The sequence below is a fragment of the Geotrypetes seraphini genome, chromosome 1, assembly GCF_902459505.1.
Source record: "Geotrypetes seraphini chromosome 1, aGeoSer1.1, whole genome shotgun sequence".
NCBI classification, from domain to species: Eukaryota; Metazoa; Chordata; class Amphibia; order Gymnophiona; family Dermophiidae; genus Geotrypetes; species Geotrypetes seraphini.
Genome location: NC_047084.1, coordinates 488,206,451 through 488,229,166, shown reverse-complemented (window position 1 = coordinate 488,229,166; position 22,716 = coordinate 488,206,451). Strand labels below are relative to the sequence as shown.

Here is a 22,716-nt window from a genome sequence, read left to right as displayed (position 1 = left end):
TAACACAACAATTAATGTTAATAATTTGGAGCTAATTGGCACCAATTTGGATTTGTACACACATCTTGCTCTGCCCTATTCTATAACAATGTGCAACCCAAAAGGCACGTTCTCTAAAATTTGTGTGCACTGTTACTAGAATATCAAGGATGCGCACCCAAATTGGGGGCCAGGAATTATACCTGGTTTCAGCAGGTGTTAAGTCTTGGCGCTCCAAGTCTGGGCGCCATCGATGCTAATTCAATAATGGGTGCTCAGCTTTGAGTGCCGGTTACAGAAGAGTGTTGAGCACTGATTTTTGTTGGTGCCGATTTTCAAACACAATTTACAGAAACTTGTTTTAGATGCTCTTGAATGAAAATCGAACTAATAACGTTTGCTCTCTTTTTTTCTCCACATACCTGGCACATGATCTTGGATGGATTTTGTGCGTTCGCTATAGAATGGAGGTAAGAAAGATATCATGTTGTCATCTTAGGTCTCTCAGGCCTTGATTCTATAAACACAGTGCTCCAGACAATACCACTGAAAATGTACAGAAAGGGAACTAATTTAGTGGCCACTGCAAAATGTGAAATTTCCTTTGAGTATTAGGCCCTAATTAGGTTACCAGATGTTCTCATTTACCTGGACACATCCTCATTTTAGAAGACTGTTCAGGTGTCCGGACGGCTTTTCGAAACCCAGAACTTTGGGATTTTAAAAGTGTTGAGCTCAAGGCTGCTTCTGAAGGGCATCTGCGCAGATGTGACGTGATGATCTCACACACGTGCATGCGTCTGCGCATGTGCGGTAACCCTCCAGACAAGTACCTGAAGAGATTAGGTTTGTATGAGGCAGGGGTTGGGTAGGGCTATGGATGGAACGGGGTGGGGCCCTGGATAGAATGGGGCTGAGCTGGGGGGGGGGGGGGCAGAATGGAGCCGGGCCACGTGTCCTCTTATTTTGCATCAAAAATCTGGTACCCTAGCCCTAATGCCCTGATTCTGGTGTTTATTCAAAATTTTCAAGCATACAACAGAATTCATGAGTTACTGTACAAATGATACTTTTACTTAAAAGTTCTGATTTACTAAGAAATTCCCCCATCTGTGTCTGTAGGGGATTCTAGGTCTCCACTAAAGGTGACTAGATACCATATATACTCGAATATAAACTGAGATTTTTTGTTATAAAATGGTCTAAAAATGAGGATCTCGGTTTATATTTGAGCCACCACCCGACCAACGGCACAGTTGTCTTTCTCCACTCAACCCCTGATGACGTTGTAGTCTTCATGTGCATGCCCCCCTCCCCTGTGATAAACACTGGCACGGCTGTCCACCATACACCCTCCACTATCCTTCATGGATCCCCCCCCTCAGCCTACATCACGCTTACCATTATGTCTCAACTATTTATTAGTTTTATAACGTCATATAGAGAATGTATAAAATGTAATACAATAAAATCCATAAAAGCACTTCAATACTACATGCCCTGATTCTATAAAATCCTCCTAAAGTTAGGCGCCAATATTGGTACCAATAAGTGTAGAGCTAAGCATGATTCTATAAAATGGTTTATTTTATTTTATTTTTTTAATCTTTATTGATTTTTAATCTAAAAACAGTGCCAAACAAATAAAAGAACAGTAGATATTACATACATTGCACTATTATCTGTATAGGTAACATATATATCATTCAAGATTTTCAGATTTCCTACATTTAATAACATAATATAACATAATATGTAATATAAATGAAGAATAAAGTTACCTAAATGTCACCATCAAAATTTATTTCCCTCCCTCCAACCCCCCTCCCCCATGGATGTGTAAAAGTACATGAACAGAAAGAAAGATAAAATAAATATACATTATTATGATTCCACAAATTTAGTCAACGGGCTCCAAACTTTATTAAATACACCCACTAAATCCCCTACATTCTGCATTAATTCTTTCATATCTGTATGTAGTGCATACATTCACCCACCAAAAAGTGTAACTTATTCTATCATGGTTTTTCCAGTTACTCATGATCAATTGAATGGTTATGCCTGACATGATCATAAAAAGACGGCTCTTATATTTATCTGAAGTGGGTTTCACATGTAGTAACGTACCATATATTATGGCCTCATATGATAGTGGAACATTTGACTCTAGAACCAGATTTATTGACTTCCAAAATTGACTTCCAAAATATAAATATAAAAGGACAATATTATAACAGATGGTCCAAAGTACCTATATCAATATGGCAATGAAAATAGTTTATTTTATTTAGTATACTGCCCTTCCTTATGCAATAACAGAGCGGTTCACAAAATTTATAAAGCATACAATAAAAATAATGTTGCAAAAAGGAAAAAGAAAAAAATATATATTTTTCTCTTTCTTTCCCCTTTTTTTTTTTTTAAATAAAATTAAAAACTATTAAAAATTAAAATAAATTCAAAATTGCAGTTGCAGGTTACAATGTTAGTAAATCTTAACCATATCAGAGACGTCCAACCGAATAGAGAAAGCCTGTTCAAAAAGATATGTCTTTAATAGAGTTCTAAATCTTAAATATGTAAGTTCAAGATGCACTGAGGATGGAAGAGAATTCCAAAGAGATGGTGAGAGACAAGAGTAAGTTCATAATGAATTGAACATGGAGAGCGAATATGAAGGCGTTGGTCATTCAAAGAGCTTAAAGCTCTTGTTGGATAATAAAGACGAATAAGTAATGAAAGAGGACCATTGCAATGTATTGATTTAAAAGTCAGGATAAGAATTTTAAATTTAATATGAAACTAATGTGCCCATCATAGAGTAATGCTTAGCATTGCCTAAGTGTGCTTGCGTAGCACTAAGTGATCTAACATTTAGGCATACCATATTTATGCCAGAGTTTTCTGCGCCTAAAGTTAGGTGCCAGTAGCAGCGCCTAGTGACAGCTAATTCACAAAGAGGCATCTAACTTGAAAACACACCCATGATCCTAACTTTCAATTAAGTCCAATCAAAACCAAGGGCCTCTTCTACTAAACCTCGCTAGCGGTTTTAGCGCCAGGAGCCGTGCTGAATGACCCATGCTGCTCCCGACGCTCATAAGAACTCTATGTGTGTCGGGAGCAGCGCGGGCCAGTCAGCTCGGCTCCCCGCGCTAAAATCGCTAGCGCGGTATAGTAAAAGAGGGGGCAAGTATGAGGTGTTGTTGAGTGCCAAAATCAGCACCAATCAAGCCTATTGAACAATTAATCCTCCCCTTCTTTTACAAAATTGCAGTGAGATTTTTAGCGCCGGCCACAGTGGTAACAGCTTTGACGCTTATATGAGTGTCAGAGCTGTTACTGCCATGGCCAGCGCTAAACACTGCGCTATGGTTCTGTAAAATGTGTGTGTGTGTGTGTGTGTTGGGGGGGGGGGAAGTTAGGCGTCAATATTGGTGCCTCACTTTAGGAGGATGTAATTTTTCAGAGCTTATAGTCCTCACATTCAGTGACACCAATGTGCTTTTTTATTCTTGATTGTACACAGGCTGGTATAATGTCCACAGTCTAGACTCCTTTCTTACTAAAACAGGGTAATCTATATCATTCTTGTCTTTAATCAGTTTTATAACTAAGTACAAAATGGGAAACCTCTCAGTGCTACTTTCTCTTGTTACTTGTGTACAGTTTGGGTAAGCATATAGGACCTGATTCTATAAAAGGCATCTCTCGAGTTAGACGTCTATAACTTAATTTTTTTTTAGTTGGTTAATTGGTGCTGATATTTGAAAGCATCATGAAAAACGATTAAAAAACAATTCAAAAAATTTAATTAGCTGGTAGGTACCTAACTCAGTAGATGGTGACCATCTCGCTGTAAGTGTTTACACTGAGGCACCTTCCAACGCCTACATGAAAAGTAGGCATAGTTAGGGAGGGTCAGAGTTTGGACAAGGACTGACTTAGGCACCGGTATATTAGGCCAAGAAATCCCTGGCTTAATATATCAGTGCCTATCATGTTACCTACCAGCGTCTAAGTTGAGTTGGGTGTTGCTAGGTGCAATTCTACTAACTTTGATTGATATTCAGTAGGTGCCGCTTTACTAGGCGTCAGTAGCATAGTAAGGGGGATGGGATGGACCATCCTAGGTGCCGGCACCTCTCGGCCCCCTCACGCCACGCTCGCACCCTCCCTTCCCCGCCCCGTACCTCTTTAAAATCTCACCAGCGTGAGCAACGACTCTAGCCCGCTGCTTGCACTGGTCTAGCTCCTGCTGAAATCACTTCCTGGTTGCAGGACCAGGAACTGACATCAGAGGGAAAGCCAGCATGAGCAGCAGACTGGGGAAACTGCTTACGCTGGTGAAGATTTTAAGAGGTGCGGGGATGGGAAGGGAGGACATGACTGTAGCGCGGAAGGAGCATAGAGGAGGGTATGAGGCGATTGGCGTGGAAGGAGTAGAGGTGGTGGAGAGGAAGGTGCAGGGGGGGGGCACCACTGCCCTGGGTGCCTCCTACCCTCGCTACGCCACTGATTCTCCGGCCCCAATCCGTGGCCGATCCGTGCAGGCCCGACCAATTCACGAAACAAACCTCATCTTTTACAAAGGTGCGCTAAGCTTTTTAGCATGCACTACATATTAGTACGCACTAAATGCTAATGTGTGCACGTTATCCTATGGACACGTTAGCGGTTAGCGCATGCGTTGATTTAGTACGCAATAAATCCATGCTAAAACGCTTAGCGCACCTTTGTAAAAGAGGGCCCCCAAAATTTAAATGAGGGTGACTGGAGGAACGCCCCCTTCCGACCGCACGGATCACTAGTGTGCGATCCTGACGCATGCGCAGACCACCTTCTTTCCCTGTAGATGGTCTGCGCATGCGATTGGTGTCCTTTTTTGCTGAGTTTTAGTTTTTTTATTACTGGCCTAGACTCTCCTGCTCTCCCAGGGAAGGGCGATCCCCAGCGGCACCAGGGAACTTTTAAAAGCAGGCATTTATTGACTCTCCTGCTCTCTGCCGCCCTTCCCCACAATGCAGCCCCGCTTTAAAACCACGGGCTTGCACTGCAGGGAACGGGCAGCAGAGAGCAGGAGAGTCGGGGCGGCAAGAGCAGGGCTCGGCTGGAAGGGGCAGAGAGCAGCAGCAGAGATGGGCTGCAGGACTGGGATTTCAGGCCGAGGACAGTCGGAAAGGACGTTTGCTTAGTGAATCCAGCCCAAAGTTCCTGTCTCAGAGAATATTTAACTGCTATGACTTGGAATCCTAAACATGTCAGAATTATTGAGAAGTCCTAGTTGTCAAGCTGTTCTTGCAGTTCCTGAAACTAGAGGGCAGTAATCTTCGGTGGATTTAACAGAGAGCTGCTGACTGCAAGCTCTGACAATCCTCAGTGAGCATCACTGGTTCATAGTTTATTTGTATTTCGGTTTTGGCCAAAACCAAGTGCTAAGTTTTGACTGCACTTTTGCTTTTAGCTGAAAACGGTCAGAAAGTTTTGGTAGCAGTTTTGGTTTTGGTCAAAAAGAACAGGTATAAATATGAATGCATAGTTTTCTAGGGTAATTTGCAAATGCATACACATTCATGTTGAAATTCCAGCCAAGCCCACAGAGAGGAAAGTATGCACATACTTTAACCCTGTACATGGTAAAATTAAAAATTTTCTAGCAGACCTGAAAAAACACATTGACTTGATCATCAGTATGGAGTGCATTTTACATATGATCAATATTCAATGATTTCTTTGTAATTCCTTTAACAGATTATACAAGCGTGACACAGGATACTGCAGTACATACAGAGGGGAGGTGTGTAATAATTTCTTGACCAATCGTGCTCTTGTTTTCTTCAACTTGTCCAATACCAATCCCGAGGAGACGCAGGAAGCGCTTGCTAACACTGCCTGGAATGAGTTGAAAAGTGTGAGTCCGTTCTGCCGTCCAGCTGCCGAGGCTCTGCTGTGCAACTACTTTTTTCAGGAGTGCAACCCCACAGTGGATGGACCAGCTCCAAAGTCTGTGTGCAGGTAACAAGTGTGCTTGTTTCACTCTGTGTGTTTGGGAATATTGCTACACCTTGAGTTTTGGCCAGGTACTGGTGACCTGGATTGGCTACATGGGAACGGTCTACTGGGCTTGATGGACCATTGGTCTGACCCAGTGAGGCTATTCTTATGTTCTTATGGGAAGATAATGAATGAAGAGACAGCTAGCAAGCATGCCTTTAGGGGATAGTGTCAACAGAGCCATTTCCTCCTCTGTATCTATGGAATAAAAAAATCATTTTTTTCAATAAAAAGTCTTATGGAGGCGATTTATGCTGAGCTCCAATTTTATAACAGCATCTGTGTGCCAAGATGCAGTAATTCAAAATCCAAAAGGCACAATCAAAATATTTTTATTCTGAGATCTTCATAAAATGTATATATTATTCTCTGGAAACTTACCCCAATCTTTGAAAAGCAGATTTTAAAGAAAACATTAATCAAACCATTCTTATTACACTTAAAACGTATCAGAAAGTTTAATCAAAACTTGAGGAGTCACTCATTGCCAAGAGATTTACACACCAGCCTCCTCATGAGTCTTGTCGCCGCTGCTTTTTAATATCTTTATGTCGCCCCTTCTGACGGTGGTCCAATCTATTGGCTTTACCACATTTGCGTATGCTGGCGATGTGCAATTAATCCATCCCATCGATCTTAATAATATGGAGGAGGTTGTATCCATAAACCATAAATTAGAAAAAATTAAAACATGATTAGATTCAAACAAATTGTCTCTTAACATCAATAAATCAAAACTTATGATTTTTCCTTGAATTTCCCTTGAAATTTGAATCGCTCCCTATCAAAGTTGTTCCTCCTTTAAAACTGTTAGGAGCCACTATCGACAGTAAATTCTCTTATCACAATCACATTAGTACGGTTGTCCAGAAATGTTTCCATTGTCTTAGAATGATTCGTTCTCTTGTGAAGTTACTAGAACCAGCTTCCTTGAATTCATTGATCCACTCTCTAGTAATTTCTTGCATAGATTAATTACTGCAATGCCCTTTATAAAGACATTACAAAAAAGGAAATTAGATGGCTTCAGATTGTGCAGAACACATCTATCAAGATTATTTGTGGTGCCAAGAAATACAATCACGTTTCACCTCTCCTGTTCAGCGCACATTGATTACCCATTGAACATAGAATTAGTTATAAAATCTTACTTTTAATTTTTGCAACACGTTTAAATAATCAACTGAAGTTCATTAACAGACTTTTAATTCCTTATAATCCTTCAAAATCACTTCGTTCAATGTCACAAAATCTTCTTGTCAAACCATCATTAAAATTAATCAACACGTTGCGTTCCAATAATTTTGCTGTCACTGCCCCTTCTCTCTGGAACTCACTGCCCAATCATTTGCGCAGCGAATCTGTAATAAAACAATTCAAATTAAAACTAAAAACATTTTTGTTCCAGGATGCCTTTGGACAAACCTGTCCTCTTAAGGACAAAAACAAACAAGTTTTATCACTTTTTACCCTAACCTATTGTTCTTTCCCCTTTTTGTTGTGCTATTTCTTTCATGATTGTAATTCTTCCCTACTGTTTGAAGTAAGTCCATATGTCTTATTATGTGTTTCATTAAGCTATTTTTGTATTGTCTAATATCCCTAACTTTTAATCTGTTTTTATGTAATTTTTATATTGTACACCGCTTAGAAACACGATTAAGCGGTTTAAATTTTTTTTAATAAACTTGAATTTTAATCGTAGTTTTACTTCTCTTAAATATAATAAAATCGATGAAAGTTTAAATATTTTAGTATAAATCTTTGCCCCAAACACCTCATTATACTTTTATAAAGGTGAATAAAGAGCTTAATCACTTATCTTAATCAATCAGCTTAAACACATTCTGTCCGTCGGCCCAGGGAAGTAAATCCTACATGTTTCGCCAGATAACAATGGCTTTATAAAGGACTCTCCCTGTAACAGTAATAGAACAGTATTAACGTAGAATAAAATCTTTTTCAGAGAAAGGAAAATGATAAAACCAGAGGACATAATTTGAGGTTGAAGGGTGGTAGATTCAAGAGCAATGTTAGGAAATTCTACTTTACGGAGAGGGTGGTGGATGCCTGGAATGCGCTCCCGAGAGAGGTGGTGGAGAGGAAAACGGTGACTGAGTTCAAAGAAGCGTGTGATGAACACAGAGGATCTAGAATCAGAAAATATTAAATATTGAACTAAGGCCAGTACAGGGCAGATTTGCACGGTCTGTGTCTGTATATGGCCATTTGGGGGAGGATGGGGTAGAGAGGGCTTCAATGGCTGGGAGGGTTTAGATGGGCTGGAGTAGGTTTTAACGGAGATTTCGTCAGTTGGAACCCATGCACAGTACCGGGAAGAGCTTTGGATTCTTGCCCAGAAATAGCTAAGAAGAAAAAATTTAAAAAATTTAAATTGAATCAGGTTGGGCAGACTGGATGGACCATTCGGGTCTTTATCTTCCGTCATCTACTATTTTACTATGTAACATAGTTCAAACAAAACTTAACCTACAAACACTCTCCAAAAGCTAACCTAGCTATTAACATTCTCACCTCAAATGCCGAGTCAACTGATTGCTCCAAGGTTCCTGACATGCAGCTATAGGGCACACCCACCTCTTATAACTTCCTTTTTTATCCAATGTTGTCATTATCCCTCTCATACCAAATCTGGAAGATCCATTTAAATTAAAGAATACCATTCAATTTCCTGATTTAATCCAAAGGGGGCCACTGTATTTAAAGAAAAAATCCAAAACTGCTCCTTAAAATTTAGAATCTTCTCAAATTTCCCACCTTCCTGACCCGGTTTTACTACATCAATCACACGCCAGCTCAGACCCTTTATTTCATGTTTTGCCTGCAAAAACCCAAACTGGCCTGCCAACATTTACACTAGGTCAATGGCTGCTACAAATGGGCAAGCCTAAGTGTGTCATGCAATGCATGTTACTTATAGTATTCTATAAAGCATGTGCATAAGTTGGAGACTCGCTCATGCCCCTCCCATGCTCCGCCCATCTGTACACTTCTCTTGCAGTTACATGTTATGTAAGATGCTTTTGTGCTATTATAGAACAGGCAGAGTGTACTTCAATGAGTGCCAATTAAAGTACCACTTATGTCTGCAGGTGTGCAGAACTGCACACACCCAGTTCTAGAATTGTTCAGTCCATCGTTTAAAAAAGATCACTATATTGTTTTGTTTTGTTTTAAATCTGCTTTTACAGTTTCAAGTTTCAAGTTTAATAATTGTTTTGATTAATCGCTTAATCGTATTTCAAAGCGATGAACAAATTAAAATTACAATTTCTGGGAAACAATACATGACAGAACAATAAATATTAACATACAATATTAAAAAAATTACCATTACAAACTTATAAACACAAGGAAGGGGGGAGATGAAATACAAAATCATTATAGAAAAGTAGAACAAAAAAGGAAAAATACAAAATGAGTAACAAAAAAAACCCCAGTATAATATAGTACAATAAAATAATCTGGGCTGCGGTGAGTTTCATTAATTATCAAAAGCGTCTTTAAAGAGAAATGTTTTTAAGTTACTTTTGAATTTCTCAAGATTCTGCTCTTCCTTTTACAGCACATACAAAACGGGTTTTCTGTTTAGGATTAAGAATGTCACTGAAAAAATAGGAGCAGCAGATGGCAAATGCAGAGCTCGTCCATCTGTATACTTAAAGTTGTTATATGGATAAAATCTGACTATTTAGCATGCTAAACAGCCAAATTTTATCCATATACTGTAAGGGACTGCCTTTGGGGAGGAGCGAAGGTGGAGCCACCAATTGCCTGTTTAACTGCTAGATAATCATTATTGCAGTCACCACTTACCTGTATTTTCAGCAGCACAACTTAAACAGATGGTGTCGCTGAACGTATATATAAAGTAAAGCAGCAGGGTTGAAACTTAACTTTAAACAGTGGCTGCATCTGTTGAGAATCAGGCCCATACTATGCAAATTGGAATCTAATTATGAATAACTTCAATATCTAATCTGTTCATAAACGTTTGGGCTTCACATGCTATATGTTTCCTTCAACATTGGGTTGAGTTCAGAGAGGACCACAAGTCTTTCTGGTCCAATTTTCTGACTACCTAATTGCTCTCTCTGCTTTAGCCAGGCCAGATGAAAAAAAACCCACGGTATATCTGTAGCCAGCTCTGAATATAAGCCCTTCTCAGCCCTCCAGTTGATTAAATTAAAATTCTGGATCATTTTCATGAATGTCTAACTTTATTATATTGGATCTCTTTAACTTTAAAAGCCTGTCTAATTTTTATCTTTCATATTTATGAGGGTAGACATAGATATTCAGTGCTGAACCGTGTGTGGGTATCGACTTTGAGTATCCATGGTTGATGGGATAGGAGGCAAATGCTGATCCTTATGAGGGCTCCGCTGGTCACCCACATAAGACACTTACGTGGGTCAATGCTGAATATCACCCAGGACTGCATAAGAGTTTTTTGCTCAGGTTCCCCAACCCTCTTGAATCCAATCCCCACTCACCACTTCCTCAAGAACAAGAGCAAAAGTTTCTTAACCCCCCCCCCACCACCCGCTTGATTCCCTTCCTGCCCTTGCTAAGAGCAAAGGCTCACCTCTGAATTTGATTCTCCCTCCCTCTATCCTTCCCTCCCACCTCCCCATGAGCCTTGCAGCCCCAAGTATGGTTTCCTCCATCCCCTGTAGGCCTTCCTGGGCCTACTTTTCAAATTCCTGCTGGTCTAGAGGTTATTGAGCAGTAGCAGTCCCCATTCACTCCTGCCCATTGCAACTCCAGATTCAAAGTGGCTTCTGTGATCTCTACCAGTAGTCTCACAGCACTAGCAGAAAAGAGAAGATCAGATTGGGGAGGTTGTACTAAGGAGGATCGATGGGGGGGGAGAGGGACTTTACTTTTCAGGAGGGGAGCTGGGAGGGATGGGGGCAATAGGATGTTTCATGGTGCAACTAGACGTTATCTAAGTATCAATTGATATTCAGTGCCAGTGCCTGGTTAGCTAACCAGGCAAAGATAGATCTGATTTTCATGAGGTCCTATCTGCTCAGTTAGTTATCTAGGTACTAGCACTGACTATCACTGGTGCATGGATAAGTGCTGGCTCTGCCCAGACTCTACCCCGCTGAACCACCCCAGAATTATCTAGACAGTGCAGGGGCATTCAGTGCTGGATATCAGTGGTTAGTTGCCCGCAGTGAGTTAACCAGACAGGATCTCTTGCCTGTGTAACCCTGGTCCCACTCACACACAGTCTGTGGACACTGGCCAGCTCCCTGGGACAGGCACCCGTGACTAGGACTTACAAAAAAGAATTGATTTGGAACTGTTTTAAGTCTCTGAGTTGGGCGTAGGCCAGGGCCAGACTTACTTTGGTAGGCCGAAGGATCACAATTACCACACTCAGTCTTCACCTAACTACTTAGCAAGGAATCAAGCTGAGCCCAAGGTGCAGTTGATAACTGGAACTTTACTTGACCTTGATTGCAGAGTCGGTGCATAAACTGTTTACATTTTCTTCTGGTGTGGATGCTGAAACTGTTTTGCAAAGCTGTTTATGATAAAGTCACGTTAGAAACATTTCAGTTATGTTCCCCCATTTCTTCATACACATGGTGAGCCGCTCCAGATAGGGTTACCAGGTTTTACTTTAGTGCCTAAGTTAATTATGAGAAACGCCATTTAAAATGGTGAAAGATGTTAAAGTTAAAGTGCCTACTGGTGCCTTAAAAATTGGTGCTGGAATCACTCCTCCGTAGGCGCTTTAGGCCGTCTAAGGCCACTGTAGGTGTGGCTAATGCCGGATGTGGCATTGGGCAGCCTAAAATGCCTATGAAGGCGTGATTCACGACAAAGATAGGCACTGGAAATGTAGACTTGGAAAACTCTGGCCTACATTTCTTTTGCCTATCCTTCCCAGAGGCATGATTTTGTATACGGTGCCGTCGCATGATTGACATGTGATTAGTGGCTGCCAATTTTGGCGCCGAATAGAGTCCGGGCATATGTGCACACTATCCCTTAGAAAATTTATGTAAAGTATGTGCATACTGACTTCTCAAGTTATGTAGCCTCGTAAAATGATTCTCCCTGTCTTTTGACAGTTCATTTAGTGCATTTCATCTCTTTTCTCTTGCAGTTTGTGTCTCAGGAGTGCATTTATCAAATATCTCTACTGCTTGAATTTCTTTTTGATTTCTTTCATGATGAGTTCTGCATCCCTGTATAACTCCTAACTCCCACTCACTTGTAAAGTGACCGTGTCTGTTTAACATTCCCTCTGTAAGAGATTCCCTAACACCTGTTTGTCTGTTTTAATTAGACTGTAAGCTCTATTGGGCAGGGATTGTCTGTTACATGTTTAATGTACAGCGCTGCGTACATCTAGCAGCACTATAGAAATAAGTAGAAGTAGTAAAAATTTAATCAGCAGCCTGTGTGTTTATCTATTGCTGAGCTTTTTGTAATTTAAAGCTGTGACTTTCTCTCTTACTTTTCTTTTCTAAGCTTTGAAATTAAATTCATCAGACTGCAATATCCATTTTTCTTGGCTTTCCTACAAGACCCTACAGTGTCCCCCCTTAAGTACATAAAGAAAACCAGATTCCAAATCACTCCTGTTTTGCTGGTGTTTCTTCACTGCTAGGTGAGAGAGTTGCCCTTGAGAAACTGGACCCTCGCCTACCTCACTGAATGACTCGTTTCCTCATTCTGGTCTGTGTCTGGAAAACCAGCATCTACCACTGTTAATGCTTCTTCCAGCTTGCAGGTCTGGCTAAGTAGTTTTAATCCATTCTCCACTATAATTTTGCTAACTCTTAGCGTAAGCTGGTTACTACATTGTTGGGTCTTATTTTCTTGCTTCAAACTTCTACCCATAAAACCCCAGCCACCTCCTTAGATTCTTCTTATCGTCTACTGGGATATAATTGAGATCTGATACAAAAGCAGACGTTTCTTCCTTTCTAATGACTATGATCCTTTATAAATTATTTTGTTTACGTTTTCTGTATACAGTGTTAACATGCAGAAATTAAAGAGCTACAATCAGGCCTACGAAAAGCAAACAATGAAAAACTTCCACCTTCGACTGGGAGGCACAGATCAGAAAAAAAATACAAATGTTGGACTGCTAAAGATCTTTGTATTTACATGAAGGGCAAGTCTATAACTTGGGGCTCCTTTTACTAAGGTGCGCTAGCGTTTTTAGCGCACGCAGGAAATTACTGCGCGCTACACCGCACGCTACGCTTCTAGAACTAATGCCAGCTCAATGCTGGCGTTAAAGTCTAGCGTGTGTGGCAATGTAGCGCGCGCTATTCCGCGTGTTAAAGCCCTAACGCGGCTTAGTAAAAGGAGCCCTTGGTGTCTGTAGTTAGGCACACTTTGTGCATTTACATACCGAGAAAATTGACTTTTACATGGTTATGTGTACTGTGTGCTGTTCTATAACAGAGCGCACTAATGCCCTGATTCTGTAAAGACGCCAAGCCAATCTAGGTGCCTAAATTAATTTTTTTAATTGGCATTGATAATTGAAAGCATCATTAAAAACAATGAAAATATGATTAAAAAAATTAATTAGCTGGTTGGCGCCTAACTTGGTAGGCACCTGCCACTTCGATGTATGTGTCTATAACAGTGGGCCGTTTTGGGTTCAAAAGTGCTAAAGGAGAGCTGACAAATATATTTCTACTTGGGGCCATGATGCCAATAGCACCTCTTGACATTCATTCTACCAGAACACTGGCCTTGGTCACACAATCCAGAACACAGATGAACCCTATGTAAATACAGGACCACAAACTAAAAGTCCTAATATATACAACTGAAACCCATGATGCCAGATTCTGCATGCAGTACACTACCAGAGAACTAGACAGAAATGCATTTTGAACAATGCAAAATATAGACAGCAGATGTAAATTCTCATAACTGACTTACTGTATTTCAACCATTGAATTGAAAATAAAATCATTTTTCCTACCTTTGTCGTCTAATCATCTGTTCCTAGGCTCTTGCTGCATTTGCTTCTGTCTGTGCTCTTAACTGTTTCTAGGACCTTCTTATCCATTTTCTGTTTTCCTCCTCTTCACTTTCTGCCCTACATCCATCTGTGGCATTAACTTTTAACATTCAGCTTTCTTCCATTTTTCTGCTTCCTTCTCAATCTGTCTACTTTTCTATGTCTTCCCCTCCTCTCCACCCATGTTAACCATCTCCTCACTCTCTCTGCCCTTCCTCTTTTCTCCTCACAAAGGTCTGGCATCTTCTTTCCCTTCCATCCCCCTCCCCCCCCCCCCCCCCCGGGGTCAGGATCCTACACTTTTTGATTCTGGTGCTGCAGTCCTGCTCATTGGGCGTGGGTAGCGTGAACGAAGTAAACACGATGTTGCCTTCGGTGGCCCTGGAAGCTTTTCCTCTGCTATAGCTTCCTATCAGGGTTGATTGTATTGATCGACTTTGCTTTTAATTAAGAGCTAATTATGCCATCTTTCTATGTATGGTTTCTTTTTCACTTTTTTTTAAAATTACAATATACATTTTGTTTGTATATGTTCCTTTAATTATGTTATGAATTATGCTGTTTCTTTATGTTCATCCCATGTTGTTCTTATACATATTCTTTTAATTATGTTATGATTCATGCTGTTTGTTCTTATACATATACATTTTTTTCATATTTATATACGTTTTTATGATGCTTTGCATTATGTTGCATGGTTATGTTCAATTTGTAATTATGTTTTATTCTATTTCATTTTGTTTTAACATGGTCTCTTAGACTCTTGATAAAGGCATGTATGCCGAAACACTGCCAGTGTCGAGTCTTTGAGCTATTGTGACATATTGACCAATAAAGTGACTTTTTGAACTATACACCTCTGGCTGATCGTTCGACATCTTGTCCTCCCGACTTCTCATTGTGTGTTCTCGTCTTGTCGTTGAGACCTTCTGATTCAGTACCTAAAATGAAGCACCAGTTTATAGAATTGCTAAAGTGCATTAAGTGCAAAGCCAGTGGGGTAGATGCAAGCGGCTTGCTCTGTATCTGGCCTATATTTATTCCATTCCTGGCTCAACTGGTTCTTGATTTCAAAATGGCGGCAAGACTACCATTAGGAGTCCAATGGGTAGAAGTGGAAGGGATCCCTCATGTCTTGTGCCACCAGACTACCAGATAATGCCGCCCCCCCCCCCCCCAGGTGAGACCTGGAGGTGATTTGTGGAGGTGAGAGAGTCAGGGTCTGCTTAAAGGTTCTAATGTTGGGAGGTTGTAAGGAGGATCACATGTGGGGGAGGGGGTTCTGATGTTTAGGCGATTCTCATGTTGGGGGTAGTTCTGCTATGGAAATTGGATTTGGGGGTTCTGATGTTGGAGATATTGGGCGCTTGAGGGTTCTAATGTTGGGGGATAATCAGATGCTGAGTATTCCGTGTGAATTTGGGTGGGGATTGTGGTGTCAAGGCGGGATCAAATAAGGGATAGTGGCAGGGGGAGAATTGAAAGGGGTCTGACCCACCACTGCTGCCACAGCTTTATCTGTTGTTTAAGAAATGGGGCAGTGGCCATACTACCAGATTGCCAGCCTCTTGAGATGTTGTTAAATGCAGCTGCATTATCATCAGTCATGACTGCTAGTATAAAACACTGATCTGGGTGCTACCTGTTGGCCAGCCCTGTCATGCTGATGACTCCCCCCTACCTGCATTAAGCAGTTAGCATAGGTTGTTGTGTTTTTTGGTTGTTGTTTTTTTTTTTTTTTTTTAATATACTGGTTTTGATGCATTGTAACCATTAGCTAATGGCTACTACATGTTGAAACCTTTACAGCTTAGTAAAAGGGCCCCTTGACTGTATTTATGTTTAAAAATTATGCATGATTATTTTTAAGGAATATGTAATTGAACAGTGTTGAATGTACCATCTAGAATTCATATGACAGGGTTTGGAGGCAGAAATGCTGACTGCGCTATTTAAATATTAATCCTATAGAATCAGATATTAAGCATTACATTCTGCTTTAACATTGAAAAGTACTACAAATCTAATTCCATATGTTCCCTCGTGAAACCTCAAATCTGCGCACCATCAACTTGCAGTTTCCACACAACGAGACATGATCCATAAACAAATTTTCCCCTATTACCGGTTTGATTTGCACATCCAGGGAAGGGGGGGAGGGAGAGGGATATTATATTAGGATTTGTTTATTAATTACATGGATGTACTATTTTCCTTCCATTTATTCTTTGTTTCATTTTATAGCTCTCAAAGTACACGCTACCATTAGTTGTAGGAATAATTTAACATAAACTGAAAAGTGGAAATTAGTAAGTGCTGTCCTAGACATGGATAGTTTAAATCAGTGGTTCCCAAACCCTGTCCTGGGGGACCCCCGGCCAGTCGGGTTTTCAAGATATCCCTAATGATTATGCATGAGAGAGATTTGCATATAATGGAAGCGACAGGTATGCAAATCTCTCTCATGCATATTCATTAGGGATATCTTGAAAACCCGACTGGCTGGGGGTCCCCCAGGACAGGGTTTGGGAACCACTGGTTTAAGCCATGTTTGTCCACCCTTTTTCTACTGGGGGGGTGTCACATTTTATACTTTGCAATATTTGGAGGACCAAAATATGCACCATCATATTTTGCCTCATGTTGTGTCAAATAGTGGCAAAGTACAGCAATGCATCACCCCCTCCCCAGCTTTTACCTAGTCTCGCTCTCACTCATGTTGCCCTCCCCCCAGCCTTCACCCAGTTTCTTTTCCCTCACCTGGTTTCAGCTGCAGAAGAAACAGTGGGATTCCTATTTCCCCACAACAACTTGGCTCTCTGAAAGCTTATGCCCTATGGCTTGGGAAGTTCCAGTTGGCCTTATGGTTTCAAGTCTTATGAGACTTGAAACTACGAGATCAACCCAAACTTCCGACATTGCGCTGCTCATGCATAGAGCAAGCCTATTCTTGCAGGAAAGCAGGAATCCCACTATAAGCGCTACAAGAATTGCCAAGCTTCCAAGGGCCAGAAAAAAAAGCACTTGGTGGCCACAATCTGGCCCACAGGCCATAGGTTGGACAAGCCTGGTTTAAACAGTTTTGTTTCTGTTTAATTTTTGATGTATTTTATTCTTTGCATTGAAATGGAAGTTTTTTGCCAATGAGGTTAATGCCTAAACACTTTTAACCACCTCTTGTGGCGATGGGAGGGCTTTTTCCTCCTGTTTTTCAATTGCATTTTGTAACTAAATCTAAGCCTGAGCTGTGCTGTCTTCATCCACTAGACATTGTGCATTTTCTTGTGAAACTGTTTTTCTAATATAATTTTTGATGTATTTACACTGTTGTTCTATTTTTGTAGGGAGCACTGCCTTGCTGTAAAAGATCTGTACTGCTTTAATGAGTGGGATTCATTAGCAGAGACTTTTCATGAAGGGATGTACAAACCAGGATTAGCGTTGCTGGCTCTTCCTGACTGCAGCAGTCTTCCCAGCATGCACCAGAGTGCTTCGACCTGCACGAGAATTCCATATTTTGGTAATTAATTCTTAGAATTTGTCTAGGGATTAGTCTACTTGTTGTTCCACTGTGTAATATGATGGGGCAGAGTAGTTAGGGTCTAGGGCCTGATACGTAAAACTCCGGCACTAGAGGTAAAAGTGCACATCCCATAGCGCAAGAACAGCACTGAAAACTAGCCCTCAATACTCAGAGCAAATGGGATTCAAATTGCATGCCAGTAAAGTGAATGCAAGGGGGTGATTGGGGGTGAGGGTGGAATGTGACTGTTGCAAGAGCTGTGCTTACAGTGAAACTCCTGTGCACATGCACCAGACAAAACAGGAAGTACAAAAGCACGTTGGCATCCTTCCCCCGTGCCATGAAATATAACCACCTTCCCAAATTAATCTGAAAAAGACTACCAGACACCTTTCTCTCACCACTTCTCTCTGTTTATGGGACCCCTGAACCCAGTGTGGATTTCTCTCTGACAATCTCTATAATTTATGGCTAAGCTCTCACCCTTCAAATCCTCTTACAACAAAAAGGTAGCTCACTTCTGGTACTCAACTGCAATTAACCACACCAGTAGACATCCTTCTTGTCTGTGACTCCCTCCCAACACTGGCAAGCTACTATCTGTAGATTCCAGTTTTTACTTAGCCAGAAAGGAGTTAAAACCCAAAATAAACCATCTCTTTCCTATGAGCCCCAAGTTTGCTTCTAATTAGAAAAAGAGGTAACTTATGTTCTCCCTCTGATACTATATGCCAAAAAAGATGTCACTGCTGTACCATCCATTAAATCATATAACAGTTGTTAGAATATTTACATGAACATATCAAAGGCTAGCTGTTCAGTATCTCATCTACTTCCTGCCGTGTCTTCATCATTAGTACTTTACTTTTACAGGTAAATTTCTTTTTCAAAATATTTTTGTATGGACCTTCAGGTAGCAATCAGGCAAACAGAGCCAGTTGCTTAAACTCTGCATCAGTCCAATCTTTATTCATAATTTATTAAATCTGTATTCATCTTTTTCTTTTTCTTATTAATATAAAAGGAGCCTCACTTATAGTACTCTCCTCTCCCAACATACATGTTTCAGAATGAAACCTTTCTTCAGGGTCGAGGAATGCGTATGCAGGGGCTATCACGAGTTTTAGCACAATTTAAAGATTATTATTCAGTGCTATTTGGCTGGCCAAGAATGGCTCATGGCTGGCCAAATAGCATATAACCAGTTAGCAGATTGGCCAATGACTAGCTATATTGCTGCCAATATTCATTTATTTCAGTGTCTCTCAAACTGTGTGCCCCAAAGTAGAGAATGACACGGGGAAAAAAATCTGTCCTCGTCACCGCCCCGTCCCCGGCCCACCATCCTCTGCACTGCCCCGTCACCGTCGTTCCCTTCACCGCCCCGTCACCGTCACTGCCATCCCTTTCACCGCCCCATCACTGCCACTGCCATCCCATTCACCGCCCCGTCACCGTCCCCGCTGCATCCATATAAGCCTTAGTACTGTAATATTTAGCTTATTCCTTTCTTATAAATCAAAGTTCCTGCTGCTGAACTAGAGAAAGAGATGTTCAGCTGGCAGGGCTTTGTTTATAAATTTTTATCAACACAACTAATATACTACTTTATCCTAAAGCAAAAAATAAATAAATATAATATTTTTTCTACCTTTGTTGTCTGGTTTCTGCTTTCCACATCTTCTCATTCAATTCCTTCTATCCACTGTGTGTCTTCTCTCTGCTTCTTCCATTTGCTGTTACTGTGCCTCTCCCTTCACCACCCCCCCAATTGGTCTAGCACCCATCTTCTTCCTTCCGCTCCCCCATAGTCTGGCATCTGTCTTCTTCCCATTCTGTCTTCCACATTTCCCTTCAGGGTCTGTTCCTCTCCACCCTCCTTCAATGTCTGTCCTATTCCTTTCCACCACCACCCTTCCCTCCCTCCTTTACCATCTGTTCCTTTCTACCACCCTTCAGCTCCTCTCGCGTGGCCTATCTATCTACCTTCCTCCCTCTTATTTTCATGGCACGTTACAATGTAATTTGTGCAAGCCACTGGAGCCTGCGAGCTCGGTCCCTGTCCCATCCCCACAAACCATCTCGCTTCTGTGCTCCTATTTTCCCCATTTCTAATATCTCCCCTATGTATCTGTCATTGCCCCCCCCCGTGTCCATATACCATCTCCATGGCATGTCCCCTTTATGTCTCTGTCCCTATGCCCCATGCACATAATTTCCCCTCTTTCTGTTACCTTCCTGTGTCCAGATTTCCCCTATCTTCCACATTTCCAAGTTTCCAAGTTTATTGATTTTTAATATACCAACCATCACAATCTATCTAATGTTTCTGGGGCAATGGGAGTATTAAGTGACTTGCCCAGGGTCACAAGGAGCAGGGTGGGTTTGAACCCATGACCTCAGGCTGTAGCTTTAACCACTGCACCACACTCTTCCCCTCTCAATGGCTGGCTGGCTAAGGCTAGTGGCTCAGACCCACCTAAAAATCAGGTCTATCTTTGGTCACTAAGCCTTAGCTGGCCAGTTGCTGAATATCAGCTTGGCTGGTTAAGTCAGCGGTGCCAACCTTGACCTGGATATTCAGTGCCAGTGGTTGGATACGGACCCACACTGAATATCCAAGATCACCACAGACTACAGGAAGTAGTTGGGCTGCCTCCTGTGGTCGCAATATCAGTCCTCTAGTAATCACTCTTCCCTTGGCCACAGCCCAGCAAAGTGAGCCAGCTACAGACTCACTCCCATTTAAATTACAGCACACCCACTGATAGAGGGAAGTGGTACCTCTTTAATTAGAATAGTGTCTTAATTGGTACATTTAAACGTACAGTAGCTGTCTCCTGCTGGTTTTCTAAAATAGTGGCCTCAGTGTAATAAAGCACTCTGATCTTAGAGTGGGATTTATGTGTATTTTGGGATGTTTCCATGCTAATTTTAATCCTGTGTTTATTATGGATTTATTGTGGAAAGCACAAATGCAGTTTGTGTAGTGCAAATGAATGGAGAATCTGCTTATGCAGTTACTTCCAATGCAGGAAAGTTCCTGGAAGAAAAGTTCACAGTCTGCTACTGAGACTGACATGGAGGAAGCCAATGCTTGTCCTGGGATTATTAGCATGGAATTAATGGCGTAGTAAGGGGGGGGAGGTTCACCTGGGCACTGTTTTGGTGGGGGCGCAGGCACCCATCCCCATCTCTGCCCCCTACTCCTTCCCGAGCCCTCCTGTCACATGTGTGCACCCTTTCCCCCGTACCTCTTTAATTTTCCCAGCGCAAGCAGCATCACAAACTTGCTGCCCGCATCAGTGTCAGCTCTCTCTCTCTCTCGCTCTGACGTCATTTCAGGGCACTTAGGAAGTGACATCAGATGGAGCGCTGACGCTGATGTGGGCAGTAAGTTCGCGATGCTGCTCGCGCTGGGAAAATTAAAGAGGTATGGGGGAAGGGGTGCAAAAATGACTGGTTGCAGATACAACTTTTTTTGGATAAGACTCTCGCATTCCAAGCAGGTAAACAGCAATTTTGGCTGGGTAAATACATTGGTGAAGCTATGTTGTCTTATGGTGCATTTCGTAAAGAAATTAAGTCAGCGCTGTTTGACAAATTTATTTCTTAAATGTGGTTACTATTGTTAGCAAAACTCTACTTTGAGCATATCTAAGTAACTGTTGTATTTTTAACTATTTGTATTTCGCTGATTGTCCAGTCTTCTTCTGTGTAAACCGCCTAGAAATCGTTTGGTTATGGCGGTATAGAAGAATAAAGTTATGTTATGTTATAAGTGTAACTTATAGAATACCATAAATTACGTATGTCCCTAGGGCACGTGGGCATTAACACTTACTTCAGTCCTATGGCTGGTGAATTATTGCTTTTAAATGACAGGCACGTTAATACCTGATTACTCTAGTATTCTGTAAAGGAGTGTAGGCACCTATGTTGATTTACAGAATGGACCCGACTCCTACGAGGTGTCCTCCAGATGCATAATTGTAGGTGCCTTGTTTCTTTGATTTAGTTTGTAAACTGCTTTGCTTGCAAAGTCATGAAATCAAGTCATCAAATAAACCTAAACTTATAGAACTGACCCTATACAGTAAATCTTACCTCTTAGTACATTTGCCTTGATGGAAGTATAAGGAAATTTTAAAAATTTAATATCCTAAGCCATGGAAGCCCTTGATATTAGAATTCTTGAGCTAGGGACTCTTATCTGGGCTTGAAATGTCAGGTAGCCTAATAGTCAAATAAGTACTCTCCGTCCCTCTCACCTGTGTTCCCATTTAGTGCTATCTTTCAACATACCACTAGGGGTCAGGCATTACTATTTTTCAAGAAAATGGGGATTGCTCCTGCCTCCAGCTGCAGTCCCTTTTATTGGGGATGAGTTTGAGCTCACTTGGGACAGGATGAGGAGGAGTTTAACAGACCACCAGTGATTTCAACCCCATCCGGGAGCTCCCAATCAGGATGTTTCTCTGGGGTTTCTCCCAAGGACATCTCAAAAAGGTTTCTCCTAGAATTTCCTACGGGTGCATCTGTCACCGGTAGTAGAATTCTTAATTCATCTAGTCATACAAAATGCGCATCAGACTTTATCACACATTTAAACTTACCCCCTCTTCTACTAAACTCAATGAGTGTCGGGAGCAGCGCGGGCCATTCAGCGCAGCTCCCCGCGCTAAAACCGCTAGCGCAGTTTAGTAGAAGAGGCCCTTAGGGTTTTAGTGTGGATTTGCAATTGTACAGTGCATGCTTTAGATTAGTCTGGTTTATACCACATTATGTTCAGTCTTTGGCTAGTTTCACAGTACTGGATGTTTATGCAAATATGTTGCCTAATAGTTGGGGGGAGGGGGTAATTTTTGCTGTAGAAAATCTCATGGCATTACAGTTGGGTTTTAGAAACCATTAATGCAAATAGTATGAAAGAATCTCTTTCTGAAGTTTTAAAATACAGTATGCTCTCTTTTACATAAAAAGCGATTGCCATTGCATTTTAATTCTAAAATTCCAGCCCACTGTGATATTTTGTTATAAAACGTTTCCTTTGTTTTCAGATGTGATGAAGGAAAATGTCACAAGTAAGTAGACTTCTTGTTCCCTTATTCTGGGATCTTTG

At 41.2% G+C, this 22,716-nt stretch overlaps 1 protein-coding gene across 5 annotated transcripts in view; it reads left to right on the top strand.

Moving 5' to 3' along the window:
- The window catches only part of MUSK (muscle associated receptor tyrosine kinase), a 185,417-nt gene that overhangs the window by 129,379 nt on the left and 33,322 nt on the right, over positions 1 to 22,716 (top strand). For all 5 annotated transcript variants that reach the window (XM_033926451.1, XM_033926479.1, XM_033926469.1 and 2 more), the window contains 4 exons: positions 443 to 449; positions 5,734 to 5,997; positions 17,416 to 17,591; positions 22,655 to 22,678. In XM_033926451.1, the coding sequence (XP_033782342.1) occupies positions 443 to 449; positions 5,734 to 5,997; positions 17,416 to 17,591; positions 22,655 to 22,678 (471 nt within the window). The remainder of the gene's footprint in view (positions 1 to 442; positions 450 to 5,733; positions 5,998 to 17,415; positions 17,592 to 22,654; positions 22,679 to 22,716) is intronic.